The sequence below is a fragment of the Penicillium diatomitis genome, assembly GCF_028827545.1.
Source record: "Penicillium diatomitis strain IBT 30728 chromosome Unknown utg000005l_segment0_segment0, whole genome shotgun sequence".
Lineage (NCBI taxonomy): Eukaryota > Fungi > Ascomycota > Eurotiomycetes > Eurotiales > Aspergillaceae > Penicillium > Penicillium diatomitis.
In genome coordinates this window covers 79382-96476 of record NW_026623177.1, presented here as the reverse complement: position 1 = coordinate 96476, position 17095 = coordinate 79382, and the positions used below count along the sequence as shown (strand labels likewise).

The 17095-nt window shown below is 52.7% G+C and overlaps 5 protein-coding genes across 5 annotated transcripts; 3 read left to right on the top strand and 2 right to left on the bottom strand.

Annotated features, from left to right (window-relative positions):
• Positions 1 to 800: 800 nt before the first annotated feature.
• On the bottom strand, positions 801 to 1187 carry N7539_004706 (uncharacterized protein; the record flags this gene model as incomplete). The annotated part of the gene is made up of 1 exon (XM_056934308.1): positions 801 to 1187. One exon carries the CDS (start codon positions 1185 to 1187, stop codon positions 801 to 803), a length of 387 nt encoding a protein of 128 aa, XP_056789502.1.
• An 825-nt stretch (positions 1188 to 2012) lies between these two features.
• N7539_004705 (putative C2H2 finger domain protein) lies at positions 2013 to 3414 on the top strand (the record flags this gene model as incomplete). Its single annotated transcript, XM_056934307.1, has 3 exons — positions 2013 to 2160; positions 2396 to 3171; positions 3280 to 3414. 3 exons carry the CDS (start codon positions 2013 to 2015, stop codon positions 3412 to 3414), a joined length of 1059 nt encoding a protein of 352 aa, XP_056789501.1.
• Positions 3415 to 5437: 2023 nt separating this feature from the next.
• On the top strand, positions 5438 to 7035 carry N7539_004704 (uncharacterized protein; the record flags this gene model as incomplete). Its single annotated transcript, XM_056934306.1, has 3 exons — positions 5438 to 6145; positions 6253 to 6417; positions 6523 to 7035. 3 exons carry the CDS (start codon positions 5438 to 5440, stop codon positions 7033 to 7035), a joined length of 1386 nt encoding a protein of 461 aa, XP_056789500.1.
• Positions 7036 to 7496: 461 nt separating this feature from the next.
• Positions 7497 to 9402, bottom strand: N7539_004703 (uncharacterized protein; the record flags this gene model as incomplete). The annotated part of the gene is made up of 2 exons (XM_056934305.1): positions 7497 to 9235; positions 9330 to 9402. 2 exons carry the CDS (start codon positions 9400 to 9402, stop codon positions 7497 to 7499), a joined length of 1812 nt encoding a protein of 603 aa, XP_056789499.1.
• A 5700-nt stretch (positions 9403 to 15102) lies between these two features.
• N7539_004702 (uncharacterized protein) lies at positions 15103 to 16626 on the top strand (the record flags this gene model as incomplete). Its single annotated transcript, XM_056934304.1, has 6 exons — positions 15103 to 15240; positions 15305 to 15531; positions 15615 to 15754; positions 15847 to 15941; positions 16002 to 16115; positions 16195 to 16626. The coding sequence occupies 6 exons, from the start codon at positions 15103 to 15105 to the stop codon at positions 16624 to 16626; spliced, it is 1146 nt and encodes a 381-aa protein (XP_056789498.1).
• Positions 16627 to 17095: the final 469 nt, after the last annotated feature.

Here is a 17095-nt window from a genome sequence, read left to right as displayed (position 1 = left end):
ATCACGACCGTCTTCCCTTCTGAGTGACTACTTTGCCTGCATCGCATCCCAACTGGCCTGCTTCCAGGTTGCTTTTTCCGGGAGACTAGTCCTCATTGGGGACCACGAGATCCTTCAGCCTCTCTCTTTCTCTCTTTCTCGCCCTCGCTCGCCCTCTCGCTCGCCGTCCATCATGATTGATTTTTGTCCATTTTTACATTTTCCTACAGTATGTACCTCCGTTTCCTGTCTGCTCATTCGAGCATCTCCTCCCTCTGGACCTTGACCACCATCTGCTTTCCATTCCTGGTCTCGTTCCCCCCCCACCTCTCCTACTCTCAGTCCCCTCCCCATTCACCCAATAAATCCCATGCCCAAAACTCTCTCCCGGGCCCGCTCTTTGCGACGGGGCCTTTAACGATTCCTCTCTTCCTCTCTCTCTCTCTGTCTCTCTCGTTCGGGGGACGCGGTCTCGAACGGCGGTCTTTTTTCGTCCAGAGACAACTGCACCCCCCCAAAAAAGAAAAGTAAAATAATATTCAATTCTACCACACTTCGTTCACATGATTCGATCGTGATTCCTCTCCCCTCCCCTCTTCCCCCCCCCCCCAATACACGACAATAATAATAATCCTTCAAAACCCTCAACGCTGAGAATCTCGGTCGGTCCTCCGATGCCCGTAATTCCAACCCATCTGTTGACCCCAATTCCTTTTCTACTTATAATTTCCTGTCTGCCCCCGTCCCCGCGCTTCTGCGCCTCCTCAACGCCACGGCTTATCTTTCTTTTCTCCCCCCCCCCCCCCCCCCCCCCCCCCCACTCACTTACTCGGTGATCCCCAGTGTCGGTGCTGCCCTGTCCAGCTCTCTTCTCCTCGCGCCTCCAAACCGCAGAGCCTCGATCCCATCTCACCAGATTCTCCTCTTCCTTTCTCTTCTCTCTCCTGCATTGGTCGGTGAATCTCCCCCTCGTCGACACCTTGATCCGCACCGGTGTCTCCCTTCTGGTTCATCTGCTGCATCTCCGCGCATACCTCACCGTGGGCTCTCGGAGAATTTGATCCCCCAACGGCCGTAGTGTGGAAAGCTTCGCCCGAACCTTCGGTATACGCTTCCCATCGGCAGACAACGGTGTTGCCCGCTTTTCTCCTCTTCTTCTGCTTCCACCACCACCACCTCCTCCTCCTCCTGCGGTCAAGCTTCCACATCTCGCATCCATCCTGCTAAATCTCGGTGGTCTTATTCGAGTGGGATCTTGCAGCGGTCGATCGCCTCCATCCGAATATCACCCAGAGCCGCGCGACTTATCCGACCTAGAGATCATGCACCCTTCGCGATATCCTCGGCCCTAGTTTCTCTCCTCTCTATCTCCCTCTCTCTCTATCTCCCTCTCTCTCTCTCTCTCTCTCTCTCTCTCTCTCTCTCTCTCTCTCTCTCTCTCTCTCTCTCTCTCTCTTTCGGTGGAAAATCCTCTCCTCTTTCTCACTTCAAGCGCTCACCTTCAGGAGTTGGTGCTCCACGCCGAATTAACAAGTATCTGTTGCTCGTTGCCCGACTCGCCGTTGGATCCTTTGGAACTGCCGTGCAACTTTTACCTCCAGTGGTGATCGTATCCTGCCCGCCCTCACGCCAGTGCTTCCTCAACCGTTCGCCTTTCATACACCGGACTCTTGCGTGACTTCCACCTGCGGAGTAAATCTCCTTCACTGCCAAGCCTTGACTGATTCGGGGTTCCAACCCACCGGGCCTATCTACTCCCCGATCAGTACCTCGGCACCGTCCCCGGCATCTTCGCAACAGTCGGTCCACAAGAGAGTCTTCCCCCGACTCCGCCTGCTCTCTCTCGATCGCGACTTCCAGCGATCCGTCGTTTGCCCCTCCTGGATCCGTCGAGCCCTTCGGGGGCCAACCTGGGCAATCGAGATTGGTCGTACTCCTCGCTGAACTCGTTCGCTGCACCTCTCCCGTCATCAGTGCAACCGTCTCAGCCCGTGTCCGACGTCTACCCCCCGGGCCCCCGCGACCCTGCCCACATGACCGCCCTCGCCGTCCCCGCCGTGCCCGGCCCAGGCATGGGCACCTCCCTCGAGGGCCTCAGCTCGCAGCCCCTCAATTCGCGTCGCCCGGCCGCCCCCACGCTGCCCAGCTTTGAACTCCCCCCGCCGCCCTTTGGCCTCGCCGGTACGGCGCTGAAATATCAGACTCAGCCCCCCATACGAGTCAACCGCCCATATCGCACGCTCCCACCAATGTCAGCGTCGGCAATCTACTGACGCCGCCAGCGACCAACCAATCGGCCGATCATGGATCGGTCTCGCACTCTCTCCCGCCTTCCTCGGGGGTCGCGTCAGAGATCTCGCCGGCATATTGGCCCGGCACAACACCCTACGGTGCACCGGGGGGTGGTCCCGGTCAGTGGGCGCCCACGGCCAATGCGATTTACTCGGGCCGCAGTTCGTTCTCCCCGTCGAGTCTCCATCGGTCAGGGTCGGTGACTTCCCCCCCACCACCGATGGCCTCTCTCAGCCCTATGAGGCCCCGCCCATGGCGTCCTTCTCCCAGGCGCTGCCGGCACCGTCCACCTCGACCTTGGCCTCGGGCCCACACCCCGTGACTTTAGGCCTCTATCAGCCAAATCATACTGCGTCTGCTGCGTCCTTACCTTCCAACGACCCCTATAACTCCAAGGTCCACTCCATGTACGCTTCACCCGGTCAGCATACCGGGTATTCTCCTCTGTATGCGGGACCCAATCCTCTCGGAGGACATGGCCATCCGGGTATGCACCCTGGCGCGCGCATGCCCCTCCAGAGTCCCGGGGGACAGCCGCCCGTGCCATATCCACGTCAGCCGTGGCCGTCCTATTCTCTCCCCGCCATGTCCGGGCCGGTCATGTCCAATGTCCACAGTCCCAATAGCCCCCTCTCTATGATGGGTGGCATGCCGTCGGGCGTCTTGCCCGGGTTCAACAGTGGCCATCTGGCCAACACACAACATCTCTACGGGGCACACTCCGCCTCTCACCATGGAATGCCGGGCCCGGTGGCCGACCGACCCTTCAAGTGTGACCAGTGCCCTCAAAGCTTCAATCGAAATCATGATCTCAAGCGTCACAAGCGAATTCATCTCGCCGTCAAACCGTTCCCTTGTGCCCATTGCGATAAGAGCTTCTCGCGCAAAGATGCTCTGAAGGTAAGCCCTCCCGACTTTGTCTTTCCCCCCCCCCCCCTTTCCATTTTCCCCTTCCTACGTGGACATGAAAGACGGTTTGCGACATTTTACTGACGAGATCATTCTCAGAGGCATATTTTGGTGAAAGGGTGCGGCACGGCTACCGCGTCGGATTCCAACGGCGCATTGACCGGTGAGAATGGCACTCTGAAGATCGAGGGTTCTGGCGACGACTTGAGCCCGTTGGCCAACGGCCGTAATTGAGTCCCTACACGGAGGGAGGCACCATCTCTGGCTCGGTGAGCCAGGCCTCTTCGACCGTTCGAGTGCCGCTGATGGGCTCCTTTTTCTTTTTCCCCCTTGGGACCTCTCTGGGAAAAGAGGATGCCACTTTGTATATCTGAACAGCGGACTCGCAAAGGGCTACGAGTCTATGTGGATATTGCATCCGGATGGCCTATGTGCCGATTTCTTACTATTTTTGTTTCTTCTTCTGTCTCAATTGCTTTTCCCTATCTCTCTGTCTCTATTCCTCTTTTCTTCCCCCCCTACATTTCCTCTTTTGATGATAATCCGGATCACCGGGAAACGGTCTGCCTCCAACTGATTTCTTTTTTTTCCGACATGTTGATACTCTCTCCGGCGAAAAAGGTGTGTGATTCGGGCATCATTGGGATTGGGCTTGACCATTTTTTGTTGTTATTCCTGTGTGTGGAGTTGATGTGTCGTTCGACCTGTTGTTATGAGCCACTGATTTGATTCCAGGGTTTGGTCTGCCTGGTTATTGTTTTCTGGGATGCGCCGTGTTGTTACTTTAGCCTGACGTGTGACGTGCGACGTGTGTATTGGTTCTTGATCAGTGTGTGGTTGTCGGTTTATGTGTGTTACTTTTTTTTTTTTCTCTTTTTCCAGCTTTGGGGATATGATACTCACCAGCGAGCTTTGCCGATTTGATTCTTGACTTGATAGGGGTGATCCGTGAGAGCGACGAGACCTCGATCGTATATAGCAACTCTGAGTTATGCTGACGGCATTTGGATTTGTGACCTTTTCCTCGCCCGACAGGATGTAGACTTCTTGCCCATGCTTCGAACCCGGCTTCACCCTATTAGAGTCTCAAATATGAAGATGAAAAAGAAACCCCCCCCTCCCACTCCTCCAACACTTGAGGCGATCAACAGTCTAGAACTCGATGTCCCAAACGCAATTACTTTCACTTTCAATAAAGCGGGGAATCGCCATGTGGGCAGGTCCACCGCCCACATGGTTTGCCACATGCAGGTTCAGGTCTAGGTTTAGGTTCAGGTTTAGGTTCAGGTTCAGGTTCAGGTCCAGCAGAAAGGGTGGTGTGAGTCGCGACTGGTCTTGTCAAAGTCAGACAGCTGATTCAGGTATGTACCATTTCCAAGACCGAAACCAGAGGCTGGGCCACCTACACTAGTATACTTGGATTGAAGCACGCCTCATGGTGTTGTTTCTGCAGTCTCTAGGTATTCACGAGGTTTCACGCGAGACTGCAGCGAGGCGCTGGCTGACTCGGTTGATGTGGAGAGGATGATCGATCAACGGTCCACACTGGATCGTCCGTCTCGGGAGTGGGCCATGTGGTCTTGGATTAGTCGGTCTGGTCTCTCTATGTATCCATCTAGGATGTGGTGCTTGAATCACATGCATGAGTGTCGATGTCGGTGCATTGCATTTTTTTTCCTCGTACCACAGATATCAATCTAATGTACTTTCAAGCCGACGCTGTCTCAATTGCAACAATCCATGTGACAGTCGGGTCTCGGGTCTCGGGTCTCTTGATGCAAATACCCGCCCGCAGCGTCGGGCTCCTTCAGTCTTGACGACGACATGGAGCGATCCTAGGGGCTTTGAATGCGTCGAGGGGCTCCAGATCAAATACTCGATGATTTATATATTGATCTCCCTAGCTTCCAAAGATCCTTCATTCTCTGTGAATCTGATTAGGTTTATTTGAGCTGCGCCTCTTTTTCATCCATCCAGATAAATCTCGTCCTTTCACGACCTGAACCTTGGTTCCGACTGCCTATCTAGATATCCAGGCATTCAAGTGCGATGATCTTACCCCCTTTGACCGTGGCATTTATATTGGGTTGTATTTCTAGGGAAGCCGAACGCCCGTGATTGTGCGGTCGTCCGAAATCGAGAGTCACCTTCTCGTGAGCGTGACGGGCATGCAGGTGCCGTTCAAGTGGAAGTCCTCGCTCAGAACGAAGTATTGTTACTATCATCTACCTATTCCTCCCCCAAGTACCCGAGCACGATGCGTCCTTCAACCCAGCTGCAGTCCCCAACTGGCGTTTGGTTTCTCAGCCAATTGATCCACATGTTGTCAATCACATGTGCATATGGTACCCATATCAATGCTCCACCATCTCTGAAAGTCTCGTCTGAAAGCGCTCCGGAACTGGAAACTCTGTCAAATCCCGAATCCAAATCTACCCTTTGCACGGGCACTGCCTCACGAGATCCCAAGATATTCACCATCCCTCCAAAGGTTCAAAATGGAGTCGCCGACGCCAGATTCAACATGTCAACACCAACCCCTCAACTGAGCGTCGAGAGCGTATCCATCCTCGACGCCCCCCAGTTGAGCATGATCAACTCCTCCGTTTTCGACTGGTGGTACTTTGATATTGTTTCCACCAATGACCCCCGAGAAACAGTCACAGTGACCTTTTTCACATCCACTGCAAATGCATTTCCGTGGCTGCCAACGAACGAAAGCTCCGTGCTGATTGCCTATCTCTGGGTGTCTTTCTCAAATGGAACCGTCTTTGAGGATTACGTGCCTGCAACGATCGCGACAGTTCAAGAGCCGGGAACGGATGGAACCGGTATATCTGGAGTTGGGAATTGGTCATCGACAGGCTTCAGTTGGACCTCGACCAATACTGATTCATCCAGGTATACCAAGGTTATGGTCTCATCGGACAAGCTTCAGGTCTTGGGCGAATTCTCATTGACCTCGGTGAGTGGAGTCCGCATCATGGCTATGTTTTTGGCGATAACTCGGCCCCCGTCAATGTGGAAACCTGTCTGACCAAATCTGTGAGCCATCACTGACCCTTTTCCTAGACACTAGAGCCGCATCTACCCTGCGGAGTTACTGCCAATATCAGCACTCTGGAAGTTGCACCTCACGTAGGATGGGCTGCTCTCGTACCTGATGCCGCCGGAAGTGCAGATATCACGGTTGTGGGCTCGCGTCTGCAATTCCAAGGCCCAGCATACCATGACAAGGTGAGGGATCTGCCCTTTTTTTTTCTTTTCTTTTTTTTTTTTTTTTTTTTGAAAATTGTCTCGTTTCGTAGAATGTAAGATGCTGACAATCCAACAATCTCCCAGAACTGGTCCGATCGACCTTTCGTTGCATCCGTGTCAAGCTGGTACTGGGGTCATGGCCAATTGGGGTCATATTCCGTTGTTTGGTTCAGCTACCTGGCCTTGAATGATCCTCAACACAGGGAGTATGTGAGCAGCTATGTGGCGCGCAATGGGACCGTCATAGCTTCATCTTGTCAGACAGACTCTGTCAGAGTCCGTCCGATCGGGAGCTCTGGCACAAGTGCGCGATATCCACCAAAGGCAGGGGATGTGCCCGATGGATTTCACCTCGCCTTCAACTTGGGAGCTGACGGTTGGCTGAGGGCCAATGTTTCCGGGACTCGGATCGCCGGCGACGGTGAGTACTACTTTCGGTGGGCTGGACACATCACCGGCGAGATTTATGAGGGGAGCTCTGCGGCAAACGAACAAGATAGTTCGTGTTTACAGGCGAGCGAGGGAGGATCTATAGTCACGGATGAGCCCATGATGTCAGGGAGCGCGATCTGGGAGCAATTTGTTCTTGAAGAATAGTGCGCGATCCCCATAGACGGACCCGAGATAATTGTCAGAGACACGTTGGTTGCCTAGTATTGGACTGTAGACTTCCAAGGAACATGTAAACGAGGTGAACGCATTCTCGCGACATTCTCCATTTGTGTATCGGTCGACTTTTGTAAGGCAGAAATGACTTTAAAACTTTCCGCTGCCAGCATTCTTGGTCGATCGGGATCAAAAGAGCAAATCGCAAGATTTGCACTGTCTTTCCTCTCGAAGCATGAGTTGGATGGAAAACCAGATGGCAGCGGAAAGAAATGTTCTTGGGTTGACTACCGTGATCTCGAGGAGGGAAAAAGAAGAAACGTGATTGCAAATCTAGGTATCCGTAGAGTAACGCAAATAAAATGAAGACTAAAAGAATGAGACAAGTGATGAGGCGAGCGTACAGACCCGCGGAACTCATGGGAAGGATGAGCTTTCAAAGGGACGAGTGTTCATGCTCGCTTGGCCATCTTCGTCTGCCATTCCTTCACCAGTCCCACGTAATCCTCCTGGCCGTATGGGCTAAAACATCGAGCCAGCATGCCCTGCTTTCGTTCTGTGGATAAGCCCAGGTCTCGCAGCATCAGGTCGATGTAGGGAAGGGCGTCAAAGACAAAGTCCGGGTTACGGCGTCCAAACCCTCCGGGATAACGATACTTTCCGAATTCGGAATGCAAAGCCGTCTCCCAAGCCAGGTTGAGCTCGGCATCATCGTCGACTTTGAGGTCCGAGGCTGCCCGCACCGCCCGAGGACACTGCTCCCTGGAGGTTGGGGTGAGCTGACCACCAAAGTAGGCGGCAATCCAAAGTGCCTGGGTTTGAGCAATCATCGTGGTGTTGATCGTCATGGTGATGCCCATGAAGGCGAGAGATCGATCCTTGACCTGTGATAACGGCACCATGAAACGAGCGAGTCGGAAGGGATGGGGTACTGCGGCCTCGGCAGTGTTGTTCAGCGGCTTGTACTTGGGGTTGGGAGGAGGTTGGTCGCGCAAACGTGGGAATCGGCGAAGAATCTCTTCATCCGCCGCCTTGACCATCGCCGCGTCCAGCGGGTCAGCGCTCCAGGGGAAGCCCAGCTCGCGATCAATCCCCTCGGGAAGGAATTTCAAATTGGGCGTTGCACGCCATCCCGTCGAGCAGATCAGTGCGGTCGTGTTTAACACTTCACCGGTGGACAGGTGCACGGCATGGTCGGAGAGGTGATCGATGTCGGCGATGTGGACCTTGATCGTCCCGTCCTTGATGAAATCGAAGAAATTGGTGGGATAGTTCAGGATACTCAGGGAGGAAGCAATCCAGAAAGGACTGATCCAGGGCTGCAGCTTCTTCATCTCCGGATGTTTCTGGTACCCATTCAGCTGGACCACGTCATCGGCCAGCACGGCCCAGAAAGCGTCGACGATCTTGCGACCGAGCCATGTTCCGTGTAAGAATCTGCGAACCCCTGTGTACCCATCTGCGTCCCCCCAGATACACGGGCTGAACCAGGTCAAGACACGCGTGGTGACCAATTTCTCCAGCCACTTCTTGAGCGGCGTCACGTAGGGAGGTGCCATCCAGATGGGACCATGACCCGACTCGCGAATGACCCAGTCGATTTTCATTCCCGAAGTGGCGCATGCATAGGCTGCATCCCAAGCAGACTTGGTACCCCCAAAGACCGTCACTCGCTCCTCGGCTTTGAAGACCTGGGGTTCGTAGTGTCGCAGATCCGCACAGTGAAAGACGGGCGCTGCAAAGTCCCCTTGGCCCTCAAAGGTGGGCAGGTAAGCTTGGGAGGTGATGCCCGTCGCGACGATCAGCTTTTGGGTATGAATGGTCGTCGCGTCTCCGTCTCCGTCCTGCTGCACTTTCACCTCCCATGTACCGTCCAGGTTGTGGTGCGCGCTGTCGACCCGACGGTTGAGCCGAATGCGATCCATGAAGCCGAAATGCTGGGCATAGGCTTCGAGATAGCGCTGAATGGTATGACCAGGAATATGCTCGCCAGGTTTGACCCCAAAGGTCGCCTCGTCCATGGGGAAATCACTGTATTCGTAGGTACCCAACATGTTGTTGGACTTGAGTCCTTTGTACTGTCGATGTGTGGCCCAGACTCCTCCCACCGATCCTGCCGCCTCGAGTAGCAGCACCTTGCTGTCAGGATTGACCTCTCGGTAGGTCTTGATAGCGGCGAGTCCGCTCCATCCTGTCAAACGGCGTCAAGTTAGTCCATGCTCTCACTTGCGAGATTTGAACCTCTGCCTTCAGGCGTTGACACCGGAGGATTTGGATGGGATCACCGGCCGGGGGAAGACCCAGCGGCATGTTGTTCACTTTACCTGCGCCCACAACGACCAAGTCCACCTTTTCCATTGTTTGCACTCTATCGAAGGTTATGATGAGTCCACTCGTGATGGTATGGAGCTGCGAGTAGACCTTGATGTACCGCAACAATTGAACCACACCAGCTCTCCAGGCCACGCCGACTAAAGTGCGCCTTTTTTTTTTGTTTTCTTTCTTTCTTTCTTTTTTTTTTTTTTGGGCGCGTGGGGGATTTCCTGCAAGGAAGACGGTGTTGGGGAATGAGACCAGAGGGGAACAAAAGTCCGAGAGGGTTCTGAATGCGAGTCAGAGAGTCGCTGAGGGTGATTGCGCACCTCGTGTCTCCCACGTCAACAAACAGCCGAGGGAATGTTCCGTGACACGGAGGAAGTGTGAACAGGCCTGAATCTGGAGAGTGACTCTTTTTTTTCGCCCTGCTTTCGTCTCTACAATGTCAATCGCGGAGAAGTCTCCCCAGGTCCGCGGAGGCTAATCGTTATTATTATACTTGTCTGATGGTGTCATTGCTAGTGCAGCACCCTGCACACTGCATAACGAGTCCCCGGCGCGACCACTCCTTCCTACACTTTTCTTTGCCAAACTGCCCTCGACTCAGCCTGTTCGGCGCTATGCACATCGGTCAAACAGCCAGACCTCCACCCTGGGCCAACCAGCTGCGAGTGGGCATCGTGGGAAAAGTGAGCTTGGTTGCTTTTTGGGGGGTTGGAGGAGACAAGTGGAACCCGCCAGGCCTGTCAATCCCGGGCCTCAATCCACACGGGTCCGTGTGGTGAAGGCAGGAGTTGAGTTCCAGTTCATCACTACGAATCCAGTAACTATCTCATACGACTGGCGGCAGATCAACCCCAGCTTCGATGGACTTTCCATGTACTTCTATGAGCCACGCATGAAGGGCCGCTGACTATTGAGTAGGAGTCTGGAAACGACGAGAACTGATGACTTTGAGATCCGCGTTGCTCAAAGGAGAGATTAGGCGCCTGGGCAGGCTGCTTTTGAAGTGTTGGTGAAACCCCCGAGATCCAAGCCGACTCACCGGGTGTGTACATACATTGACGGGTCCGCGGCACGGAGTCTATACCAAAGGAGATCCATTGACGAGACTCGTGGTGGGAGTTGCGGTGCGCCCGACCTTGGGGTCTTCCACAGCCCATCTTGCCCTCTTCGAAGGAGAGAATCAACAGGTCCATGAGTCAGGAAGGCCGGAGCAAAAGAACCCAAGCTTGAAAGAAACCCAACGCATGAAAGAAAACAAAGTTTTCTTGAACGCCACCGCGGGGACACACGCCTCTTTAAGGAAGGCAAGTATGGATGTTGATCGCCTGGACCACGCAAAGATCGGGGCTTCCCAGCCGCATACAGATTCAACGTGATCGCATCGTCAAAGAACCTGAAGGACAAAGAAAAAAGAAGTATTCAGAAACAGAAAGGAAGTGGGAAAAAAAAAAGCAAAAGAGGATACACGAGGTGCATGTGGTCGAGATTCAGAGATCTCCCCTTGAAAAGACGTGGAGAGAGGTGCTGGTCCTCTTGACCTCAACATCGACCCCGTAAACAGCCACGCCTGATCCGCCGCTTCTGGTATCCAGACATGGATGTTGGCCATGGATCGTCAGAGCTCATCCCGTATACTGATACAATGGACTGTGATATTCTTTCACTCGAAAGCGATCGTAATCTCGTGGATCATAGGAGTGATCTAGAGTCGTCCAAACTTCCGGGTTCGAGGACATTCTGGTTTCGGGAGTGGATTGAGCTTCAGCCTAGCGGAATTGCCGATTTGCTCAGTGACGAAAAAGATGGCCAGATGCCGAAGCCAAAGATTTACCTCCTGAGGAGGATGATCAGTTCTCAATCCCCCTTCGCTCTGACATTGACGATCGTTGTTCAGCAAAGATCCCCAAGACGCGATCATTGAAGATTTGGAGGGAGGAAAAAGAAACCCTTTGACCTCCCTTCTCCGGGATGCAAACGAGCCACTTTCGCCACGATCTCCATGGCTCCGTACAAGACAAACGGCCACGCTTCTTCCTTATGCGACTCTCCACCAGAAGACGGAAGACGGAAGAGGGTGGGGACGTCAATCCACCCCTCGACCGGCCTCTGGGATCGTTTGTTTGAGGTCCCGCAAGGGCGACGGTCCGTACTGTACTAACCGACCTGGTGTGACCCTCCCGTCTAGACTCTCCAGTCTGAAGTATCAGAGTCGAGGCGCGACAAAAGAGACTTCAAACAGGACAGTCAGCGGGGATCATTGCACTTTCATTTTGGACGGCGGGGGAAAAAGGGAGGAGAGGTGGGGGTGAATTGACTACTCATTTGCCCTTCGCCATCATGTTGATGAGGTTGGCGGATCGGACTTTTGTCCCAGTCTCTCTCCCCCCCCCCCCCCCGGCGACTTTCCGCTTCCGAGAGGATGCATGCAACAGCAAGGGTCTTATGCAAGTCAGCCAGGAGACAGGTCACAAAGAAGGAGAGATCGGAACGATCAACCCAAGAATGAGCCCATCGAATATCCCCTCTGCCACTTGCCAGTTGTGGAGATGTCGTTCGAAATCTCTGTCGCAGGTTTATTTGATCAAAGGCTTCCTCTCGATCATATGCGATCAGTGGACTACAAGGTTCAAGAGTTGTGCTTATGAAAGGCTTCACGAGTGTGGAGGTTGATGTGCTACCGACAGGACAAGTGTCTATGATAATCACATAATGTATTAGAACTATATATATCTCTGTGCCGTTTATACGTACCTGTGTTTGTGCTTAAACTTGCAGGTAGCATCCGCCTCCAGCGGCTGCGGATGAAGTGGACTGGATTGGACTGCTCCAAACGCGAGGTCGAACTGGCATAAAAATTCCCAATCCAAACCATGACCAGGACCGTGGAGTGTGTCCAGTGGACAGTGGACAGTGGACACTGGAGTATTCGCGATATGCGTGGTTGGTTTGAATACTCAATGGAAGAGATGCTGTGTTTGATCGTGATACAATCGCCAACACCACTGGTACTGTAGTAGTAGGCCTAGTGGCCCATTAGATCTTATATTGTACTCTCGCCAGCGTGAATGACAGTGCCCGTCGAGTCACTTTTTCAAGATGACGGCGATGATCTCCGGCCAAAATCATGCCATACATGGAGACAGTCCCCAGTTTGATCCTGTCTAGCATAGTCTCATCTACTGCCCTTGAATGTAGTTGGGTCCGGTCGCGGGAATGGTGGAGGGTTACTCCGGGTCTAGTTCAAGGGCCGATAGATGATGGAAGAATCTACGAGATCCATCCAAGATCCTTCCTAGAGAGGAACAATGAACCAATCCTTCATGCCGAGAGGACGACAGACCTCTCACCCACTGCATCATGGAGAGTTACGGGACACAATACATGCATCACATTGGAAAAGGCCCGCATTTATCTCTCGGGTCGATGAACCCGCCAAACAGCAGAGGATCAGTTTCTCCCGTGGAGACGCCTTGCCGGCCGAGGCAGAAGATATCCACGAGGCATCATCGAAGGAAAAGGTGAAATTCATTCCGTGCGAGATACACAAGAGACCAGAACGCACTACGAAACCTGTCCGCAACAGAAACCCAATCAGATGTCTCTGCACCACCCACGACTATCATCATCTTCTCAGGAGGGAATGTGGATATTGCGGTCGCTCCCTTCAGATCCACTTCCCACTCCACTTGGCGCTCAACGGTGTCGTGTCGTCCTCTTCAGACGCAAAGAGCGGTGCCTGTGCTCCCCGCTGGCACTGAAGGAGGGCAACTCTATTCGAGAGGAAAGTTTATGACATGTGCCAGATGTGGGGAGTGTCTCAGTCTTGGCTGCACTGGCTCGACATGAATGAGGACTGTGTCTTGTGGACGGAGCGTCTGGTGAAGAGACTCGAAGTATATACTTCTGAACGCCTGGAATCCACGCACACTAGGCGGGACGAGGGATGTCGAAGCTTCGAAACTAAGCTTCGAAACTTGCCTGGTAATGATTGCACGCTGCCAACTCACCGGTCATTTGGGAATACTACAAATAGCACCAGGCAGGATATTGTCTGCATACAGAACCGGACTTATGCCATGTTTAGATAGTCACCTTCTTCAGGATGGATGGCATTCTCGACCCATGTGGATCGCCCAAGACTCGGTTTACGCTACTTGAACTGGAGCCTAGTGATCACATCAAATCCTATCTTTGGGCTTTGTTGGAAGCGATAGCATGGGTCATTGGCTGATACAAGGGCTAATCTAGCAGATCTTTAGTCATTTGCGAGAGAAGAACCAGCACCAGCGGCAGGCCCAGCCAGGTGTTGTCCGGGGGGGGAGGTGAGTCTCCGGGATGCATCCCAAAGCCGTAGTCATATGAAGTCTATCGTACGAACTGACAGATCTCGACCTCAACCCATGATCTCAAATTCAAAGCAGTGTCACCTCATGCGGTAGTTTCATGCATGGTGGCAGGAAAGCAACAAAGAACAGGTCCGCTGGATCGGCGATCCCAGTCACCGATTCCCTGTCAGTGTGACCTTCCATGCGCAAAAAGACTGGTCAGATTGAACGGACAGGGCTACATCTGGGACAAAGGAAGTCTGTCCACTGACTCGTACTTCGCTCGCCTCCCCCTTCGTTCCCAACTCCCCAAAGAGAGGATGATAGCACTGGCTGAGCAGGACTGGTCAGACTGGCTTCTTGAGTCAGTTCATCCTCATTTTGGGAACACGGCTCAAAACCTTCCTATCGGATTCTGGTCACCCCTTCAAACCAAACTCTGGAGCTTTCCTGGAAGCCGATATGGAATCATTAGTCATTGCCGATCGGTCAAAGATACTGTTGGAGAAGGCAAGCAGGTCTCAGGCACCGAGATCGAGTGGAGACAAGTACTCTAGTAGTTGGCCAATTCTTACCATGTGCTACCTCGACTCGTCCGGTGAGTCTGGCCTGAAGGATTCTCCCCGGAATGACGGGTGCCACGACGACTACGAGTCTACGACTCTCTCGGTGCAGTACATCTGTGGATGTGGAGACTTTGACAGAGACCGGCAGTCGACCTGTGCCAAACGGGATATTTCTCCAGCAGGTGGGACAAATGTCATGAACAGAACCGTTGCCGCTAGCCGGGTCTCAATTGATCCTTTTTGCTACCACAGTGGAATTCTCTGGGATGTCATCACGTCAGAAGGGGCTTCAGTCACTATGGGATGTAAATCACTGCCCGCTGCTCATATCCACTAGTTTCCGGCCGTTTGGTATGCGTGTGCCGCCACTGGTGTGTTGGAGACGTCGGACATATCCAATCTTGCGATGAAAAGTCTCAATTTTCCGGTTTTCTTTTTTTTATTTGGGAGGTGGGAAAACATGGGACGGGAGGTTTGAACATACTGGACCGAATCTCTAATCTCTGCGGTTCTGAAATTGGAGCTTGGACATTTATAATCCAACTGTTGCACATCCTGGGGATTTCTTTGTTACGCCTGGTCCCAATGAGAAGCCAGACAGTGTACTGGGGAAACCACATCAACACTCAGATCGTTGGCCGATTTCCCTATAGTCGGGTCCTTGCCGGTTTGTCGCCTGCTTTCCTCACACGCTGACTTGTGTGCCTCTCTTTTCAATGCCCTTACGGCTCCAGTCGTCTTTCTTTTTATCCTGAATGAACACCTCCCAGGGTCCTGACTTTCTTTGATTGCCGGACATTCACCACAACCAGCATTCAGCAGTGCACAACAACAAAAATCCCACCATGGGTGACTTTGTGACTGAAGCATTCACCCTGCTGGCTGTCGCCATTGTGATCATCGCACTCCGTACGGCGGCACGATGGATCATGGTTGGGCCACGGAACTTTCAAGCCGACGACTATCTCATGATTTTGGCGTGTGTACGTTCATACGCAATCCTGACTCGAGATGCACACGAGAGAGCTCAAGACTAACTGGATCCAGATTGTATACGGTCTCGAAACGGGCGCTGCATATATGGTGGGGGCATGGTTTCAAGGACTCGCCAACAATGCCATGACAGACGAACAACGTCGGACACTGTCGCCCGACTCTGAGGAATACCGTCTCCGGGTGGGTGGCTCAAAGGTCCAAGTCACCGGCTGGTCATTATATACCCTTTTGCTCTGGCTGCTGAAGACGTGCATGGCCATCTTCTATTCTCGGTTGACGTAAGTAATCAGTTTCACATGTCAACGGGTGGTGTCACAAGTCATGTGCTTTGTGTACACATGAGGCTCACAATAACCTGCAGGTCGGGCTTGGTGAACATGCGAGTCCGGATCATTGTTGCCTACGTCTTGATTGGCGTGACTTATCTCGTGACGATTTGCTCCATTCTCTTTGGCTGCCATCCAATGCACAAAAACTGGCAGATTTACCCCAATCCTGGAAGTAAGTAGGCTGCATGTGATCCGGTCTTGTTGAATCTTGGAATCGATACAATGAAGGCAATGGACGCAACTGACAGCTTTGTGACCTGGTAGACTCCTGCCAACCTGCTGTTTCCAAGATCGATATCTATGTCACTGTGGTGCTGAACGTCACCACCGATATCTACTTGATCAGTATTCCTGCTCCGGTAAGCTGACCCTCCCATTGAGTGATAGTCAACATTGAGGATCTGACAGACGGTACATAGATGCTGTTTAAGGCTCGCCTTCACTGGCGAGAGAAGCTTGAGCTGCTTATTCTCTTTAGTGGCGGCATCTTTGTGATGATGGCGGGTATTCTCCGCTGTGTGCTGATTTTGACGGTAAGCAATCTTGGCGCCCAACCCTTTTGTAACGTGAACCTCGCGACGATCAACAAGGGTCTGACATAGGTCTTTCTAGGCTGGTGCAAATGGTGCCCAACAGGCTGGTAGCTGGGCCTGTCGAGAGACATTTGTTGCGGTGGTGATTGGCAATGTCCCCATGATCTACCCACTCTTCCGTCGTGTCGCTCGTCGAGCTGGCTTGTACCTGAGCTCGAGAGGCGGCGGATCCGCCGAGAGTTATCCGGCCTACCAGTTATCAGAAGGTGGAGAGAGCGGATACGGAAAACGAAAGAAATTTCGTCATCCGCTGTCCATTCCTGGGGACACTCAGTGGAATACGGTCAGTGATGAACAGATGATGCTACCGACTTCGCGCCAGCAGCCGCCCACGTGCACAGCTGGGAGCGAGGGCGACTGGGACACACACAGCCACCACAGCAGCAGCGGAGGCATCAAGGTGGTTCATGAGACGATTATTCAAAGTACCAAGAAGGATTCGCACATGTAAATAAATATTTTGTAATACCGTTCTAGACACCATCTAATGTTTTTGACTTAAGAGAACAATTTCCCAACGCGCACGGAATTGACCTTGTCAATAGTGTCTTAGCGAATCACTAAGGTAAATTGCCTTCCGGTTCCATAGATGGCCCTGAGGTAGAATAGGTACGGTATGCTTGTCCAATAGTGGACGGGTCTCCCTAGGTATCAGCTAGAGCCAATTGCCACCTGCACTGCAAGAGGTATTTCTTACATGATTTGATTTTTATGCATCTATAGGTGGTATCAAGCACACATATTAGTATTGATCAATTGATGATTTGGTGATCTCAAGTAATATTGTGTACTATAGAACAGCCCGATGAATAGAGCGTATGGAACTTTCTGCTCACGTTGATCTGCCAGCACTCGTGCTTTAGATACAACTCTTATCCCGTGCATTTTGTTCCTGCACGTGAAATCACTAGTCTATGTTT